This window comes from Haliaeetus leucocephalus, unplaced genomic scaffold (genome assembly GCF_000737465.1).
Source record: "Haliaeetus leucocephalus isolate CR32 unplaced genomic scaffold, Haliaeetus_leucocephalus-4.0 Scaffold795, whole genome shotgun sequence".
In the NCBI taxonomy this organism is placed as follows: Eukaryota; Metazoa; Chordata; class Aves; order Accipitriformes; family Accipitridae; genus Haliaeetus; species Haliaeetus leucocephalus.
The window spans coordinates 3145952-3152151 of NW_010973231.1; the positions used below are offsets into that span (position 1 = coordinate 3145952).

The 6200-nt window shown below is 39.5% G+C and overlaps 1 protein-coding gene across 4 annotated transcripts in view; it reads right to left on the minus strand.

Moving 5' to 3' along the window:
- The window catches only part of MSL3 (male-specific lethal 3 homolog (Drosophila)), a 22283-nt gene that overhangs the window by 15841 nt on the left and 242 nt on the right, over positions 1 to 6200 (minus strand). For 2 of the 4 annotated variants that reach the window (XM_010581571.1, XM_010581573.1), the window contains exons 2-7: positions 4381 to 4463; positions 3718 to 3813; positions 3044 to 3144; positions 2017 to 2108; positions 1090 to 1212; positions 455 to 615 (exon numbers count right to left, since the gene is read on the minus strand). In XM_010581571.1, coding sequence (XP_010579873.1) covers positions 455 to 615; positions 1090 to 1212; positions 2017 to 2108; positions 3044 to 3144; positions 3718 to 3813; positions 4381 to 4463 — 656 coding nt within the window. Of the gene's footprint in view, positions 1 to 454; positions 616 to 1089; positions 1213 to 2016; positions 2109 to 3043; positions 3145 to 3320; positions 3433 to 3717; positions 3814 to 4380; positions 4464 to 5816; positions 5954 to 6200 lie in introns of those variants that run through there. The other 2 variants (XM_010581572.1, XM_010581574.1) reach the window with 2 other exon arrangements.

The following is a 6200-nucleotide window of genomic DNA, read 5'->3' on the forward strand; positions in this document are numbered from 1 at the left end:
ATTCGGGGGTGGGGGAGCGGGGGGGGGGGAATCACTTGCACTTGGAGTTCTCTAGAAATGTTTATATAAAATTTTTTGTCCTTTATAAAATCTGAACCTGTTTAGTTTTATTTAAGGAATTCTCATACCAGATACTCTCTCAGTGCTCAAAAAATTCTTCACATAGACAATTGCAACACATTCTTCCAAAACAGGTCACAATATTCACAAGAACTTAATTCAGAAAAGGGGATATTGATGCGTTTGCATAATGACTTTTCAGATAACAGGGACTCTCTCGCTGATAAACAAATTGTCAGTGTTACTGTACTAGAGGTATCTGTCAAATATTTTAAGGCCCATAAACAGACATACATCACCGTATAAGTTCACAGAAGTGAACAGCCTTGAAACAGAACACAGAATCCAAGGTTATTCTTCTTGTGACAACAGAGCTGGAACAAAGATTACTTACTTCTTCTCTGGTGGCACATAATGAAGATTCATATTAGCGTGTGGAGTCATCTGATGGTGCCGAGATCTTTCATTGGCTGAAAAAGCAGCATTAATTGCAAAATGTTTCACATATGACTCCAGGATGGTTATTATATTTGTCTGACAAGGAAGCTTCACTAGCTGAAAAAGAAACAACAAATCAATGTCTTACAAAAACAATTAGTAAGTATACCAAGCTAAAACAGGAGCTTGTAATGTATTGACTAGTTTAGTAAGTCTCTATTGCATGAAGTTATTTCAGGAGTCATTAATTTGAACCCTTAAACTGCATTTTTTGATCAATCCTTTATAAACATCTGGAGAAACAAAAATATGGTCAGGTCAACAAGCTTACTACATTTCCAGCTTCAAAAAACCAATCTGCACTGCAAAACACAATTGTGTACTGAAATGTTACATTCTTAAATATAATGACAAGTCACTGTTTTAGCTACAGAGAATTCTGCTCCCAACACTCTTTTTTACTCTTCCTTATACTAAGCTCACCTTTGCAATAAAGTTCAAAAAAACCAGGAGCTGTTATACACAAGAACTACTTTTTATGCCCTCCCCACCCCCCCCATGCACATTCATTTCATAGCTTTCACTTCATACCCGTTTTCTTCTATTAATATAGTAACAGTCTTCCTCAAGCTTCTTTTTCAAGACTTCAGGAATTTCTATGCTTATTGCTCTTTCTTCCATGTCCCTTTTTGTGTGAGTGTCTTGTTCTTCTTTCTACAACAGATCAGTGCAAGAAACAATATAAAATCGGTTGTGCTTATGAACATTAGTGAAAAAGAACTTCAATAGGCAGGGTACAATTCAACAATCAAGTTTTGTCATGCAAAAAAAAAAAAACTATAGTAAATATTTAGTAGTAGCCTTACTGTAAGCAATTTAACAATACTGCTTTGAAGTCATCTGTGAATTCATTTTTTAAAAGTTTTTTTTTTAATTTAGCATTCGCTTAAGTATTTAACACAGAATGAACAGAATTCAGTTTTGCTGCTTCAGATCACCCACACTGTAGTAGTTAGATTTCGCAGACCTTCAGAACAACTCTTTACGCTGTACTTTCTTTTCAATAATGTAGAGAAAATAACTGTTTTTTCTTGAAGTTAGTCTCCTACATTTTAAGAACAGAGTTGACATGCCCATTTCACAATAAAATACAAAAGCCAGAAAGATCCTGCTGCTATTAGGATTTGTCCAACCTGCATAGACCAGTAAAATTTTACAGCACCCAAAAATCTGGATAATCTAGGTTGCCAAGTTTTCTCCACATAAGCCTTATGTGTAGAAAGAGAAGAAAAGAAACAAATGTGTATTTTTAGATTAATATCAAAGAATTCTACAAGAATATGATGTCTCCTATAATTTTCAAAAACTCAACCACAGTGAGCACCAGGAGTAAGAAAATTATGCTTTTAATTCCATCTAAATAACCAGCTGTGGCCTGTATTTCACCTACTTCAATTTTTCTGGCATTTCAAATATAGATGTTTAAATTCTATTAAGTTAAGGAGCTCATGAACATACCATTTCTGTCCTCTCTTCTATGTCACTTTCTTCACTTTTTATTTCTTCATCTGTTCCTTCATCACTGTCATCAGAAGAAGAACTACTTATAGCTGTGTAAAAGAGATTTCACATATTTAAGTCACATTATTACATTGCAGAGGTTAAGACCAATTTCAGGCCTCAATGCAAAAAAGACCCAAAACCCCCAAAAACCCAACAAAACAACTCACAACTAGCTTGTTATATTTAATGAGGATGAATAACTCTAACTGAATTAAACACACAAGTATTATCTACAGCACACTATAAACTTCTTAAATATGTTAAGACAAGAAGTTTACAGGAAGTGTTCTTGCATCCTCTCTAATCGAAAAACACTCACTTTTAAAAGCTCCCTACATTTCTGAACACTCACAGGTCTTTTCAATTTTTATTGGACTTTAGTTCTGAACAGGAGATTAACATACTAATAATTCAATCAGAAGGTCTGGATCTGTGCAGCAACAGTTACCAGAACATCAGTTAAGTACCAGCCAGTGTTCCTGCTGGTTTTCAAGCTACAAAGAAAAATGCTATGAAATGAAAGAGCTGGCTTGAGAGTGAAATCAGCCAGTCACCTGACAAGAAACAGACCTTTGCGCCAGGCGGACTGGGGAAAGAGACAGTCTTATTGCCCCCTAAAATATATAGAAAAACTAGCAGGGAAAGCATCTTGTTTTCTAACACCAAACAAAGAAAACTAAGGGCTTCTCGCACCTGGTAATACTACACTAAACAAAGCAGCATTAAGCTCTGAAATCACTGATCAGAATAGCTCAGTGGAAGTGACACAAGAAAAAGCCTCTGGAACACAAGAAGAAAGGAGATAATATATGCTTAGCATGAAACATAGTGCTCACTCTTCATAAGACTGCCTCCATATATTTCAAGCAGGACTGTGATACTCTCGTGTCATCCTAATAGCAAGTTACAGCATGCTCTGTACCCCCAGCTTCAAAAAGTTAAAGGCATCATGCCAGCTGTCAAAGAATGAAAACAAGCTCACAGTTTTCACTGCTCTCATCATTTTCTTCGGCAGGAAGGCTTTTTAATACAGAGTCAACACCAGGCAACCTGCAACGTCTCTTCTTTCTTCCCTTTCTTCTCCTACAGAACATAAAATGGTTCACTGAGATTTGGCTAATATTATTTAATTTGTTTATCCTAGCTAATTACATGCAAATGCACAGGAAACATATGTTTGAGTTATTTTCAATAATTAATGTTGAAATAATTTGGACAATGCTTATTTGAGAGTAGATACCTTAACGTCTGTACATTACCTCATATTCGTGTTCTCAAGCAGATCCTCAAGCCATGGCCAACCAATATTAGATTATTGCCTTTGGCTGAAAAATACTTCAGGTTTTCCTAAGTTATTTTTCAAGTACATTTCTTTGGGAAGATGTAGATCCAATACACAGGCATTTCGCAGCAGTAGTTAAGAATAACATGGTTATTAAGTGTTAAGTCATTTAGAGTGTTGTTTAATAACAGTATGTAGGTATCTACCTTAGTATGAGAAGAGTAGCTCTCTAAAACGCACTGACTATACTGAGTAGATATGTACCATCTACAGCATGAGCTTAAAGGCCAAGCTCACTTGCAGACACCTGGATGTACCTGTTTGAATCTGAAAATGAATCGCTCATTCATTTTGAGACCAAAAGGATTTCTTACATGCGAGCCACAGCCTTCCGTGCCAATTTACGCTGTAATCTGCGGTTTTCGTCTGTATCACGAAGAACATGATCTTCAGCTGCCCATCTATCCCAGCTAAGGATAGGTCAAAAGAAAATTATTAACGGCTATAAATATATGCCACTCATGATTACTAATGAATTAACACACATTAAATCTAAAAAGCACTCTTTTAGTGTCATTCAGAAGCAATACCTGTATCGCAAGGTTTGCAATCCTTTTGTATTCCCATGGCTTCAACTCTCATGTTGCTATCTAAAACCTCTCAAACCTTGACTTAACATGCAATAGTGTTTGTAGCACCGACACATGCTATAGATCACAAGAGACTGCACTCACGTACTAGCCTTGATAACCAGACAGTCCAGGTCTAGATTTAACATAGCATGAACTCCTTTCATTAACGGAAACCTAGGAGCCACAAATATATGCCAAAGACAGATACCTCATAAAGTTTAAACTCATGGCTATCAAACTGATCCACTGAAATTAATTGATACAGACCAACGTGAGCAAGTATACTAAAGGCATTCACAAAACCAAAAATACTCATGCAAACGTCAAACTCCTTTGATATTCTGTGCAATGCTTTTCTTTGAAGAATAAAATAGAAGAAATGAAACCACACACCCAGGTTCTTACCTTCTGTTCCAACCATTAAAATGGATCAGATATTCTGGAATCTTTCTGCCTTTCTCATCTTTTCCAACAACAATATCAACAATCTGAAAGAAATATTGAATAGCATATATTAAAAAGCTTGAGAAAAAGTGAGCTTTCCAGTATTTAGGGAATTTATGCACAAAGAAAAAAAATGTTTATTTACAGAAATGAAATATACCTATAATTTTGCTAGTAAATATTAGAAGAAGATATGGATTATACTAAATGGTCAGAAAAACTAGCTTTATTATTGAGCACTTTTAAGGTTGGGGACTGCTAACCATCTTTGTCCTGTCCTCAAATGTCCCATGCTTTCAAGACAGACAAAGGGGGATGCAAAACAATGCAGTATCACAATACGGATATGCATATATACATCTGGACTGCTAACGTTTTCTTCTGTGTGCTGTCTCTGCATGCCCTCAAAGCAGGGGACAACAGAGGTTTTTATATATATATATAAAAACCTCAGTAACGCTGCTCTCTTGAACAACACTGAATCATAGCCACAAAACATTAAAAGGCTTTGTGAATATCTGAGCATTTGTTTTCTTCCTCTCTTTCACACATGTAAAACTGGCAAGTCTGAAAGGGCTGGCATCTCAAAAGACATGTCAGGTGGATCATTAAGAAGAGCATCAGGACTAGTAATAACAAAGGAGTCATTCTGCCTGCACTTGGACCATATATCTCCAGATGCACCCAGCTACAGTAATGCAGAACTAGCTACAGTAATGTTTTAACTTGAGAGTCCAGAATTTAATAACTATTGATGGAGTCAAGGACAGTTATGCTGGAGTTTGGGGTATGTGAAAGTAAAGAAGAAAAGGCACTGTTATTTTTTGCACTCAGGTTTTTGCACACATGACTGGCAATTAAAGCTGTTGGGGTGGTCAGAACATAGGAATACATGTACAAACAAGACAGCAGCCCAAAATATTGCAGGAAGGTAGAGTTCCTGACCAAAAGATGTTTGAAAAACACTGATCTACACAACTAGCAACCTTGCAGCAAAAAGCATGGATTTGATCGGGAATCCAGTTGCAATACCTCCCTTTTCACCCCTCTCTGTAACAAAACAGAAACAGAGCTCTGTTTGCAAGTTAGGTACAGACGACTTAGGAATGAAAAATTATCCCGTGTCCCGCTGATAACCCAAACCGATGTTATATTTACAAACGCTACGATTACTATCGCTATTCTTAAGGCCAGGCCCCGGAGAGTCGGTCACCTCTCACTGCAACACCCACGGCCCGCCACTCGCTGCTTGCTGTCCCATTTCTGTGTGCCCTCCGGTACCGCCCCGACCCTTCCGAACGGCACAAGGGCGGGCAGCAAGGGCAGGAGAGCTGGGAGGGGGATAAATCAAGCTACGCTACGAAAGTACAGGGATGAAAGTAAGATTTCAGAATTACTTTGCAGGCGTTCAGCCGGGAACGGAAGGCGGGAACCGAGTCCGACACTTCCCAGAGCCCCTCGGCGGCCTCGCTCATCTACCTGACGCGAGAGGAAGGCCCCGACGGCCCGGGCTCCACCGCCCCTTTGTCACCAGGCAGCGGGACGCCTGAGGGAAGCCGAGGGGCTCCCGCACAACCGCTACGCGCACACCCCCGGGGGGGGGGGGGGGCGGAGGGCGATGACGGCGGCACAAGGACGGGGAGGAGAGACCCTGGCGGGGATGGGCACCGCCTCGCTTTGTCTCCCAGCACCGTGACGGCAGGGCGGCCGCCTCCTCGCTCCCTCCCTCCCCCCCCCCAGACCGGCGGCCGTTCCCCGCAACAAGTGCTGCGGGCGGAGCC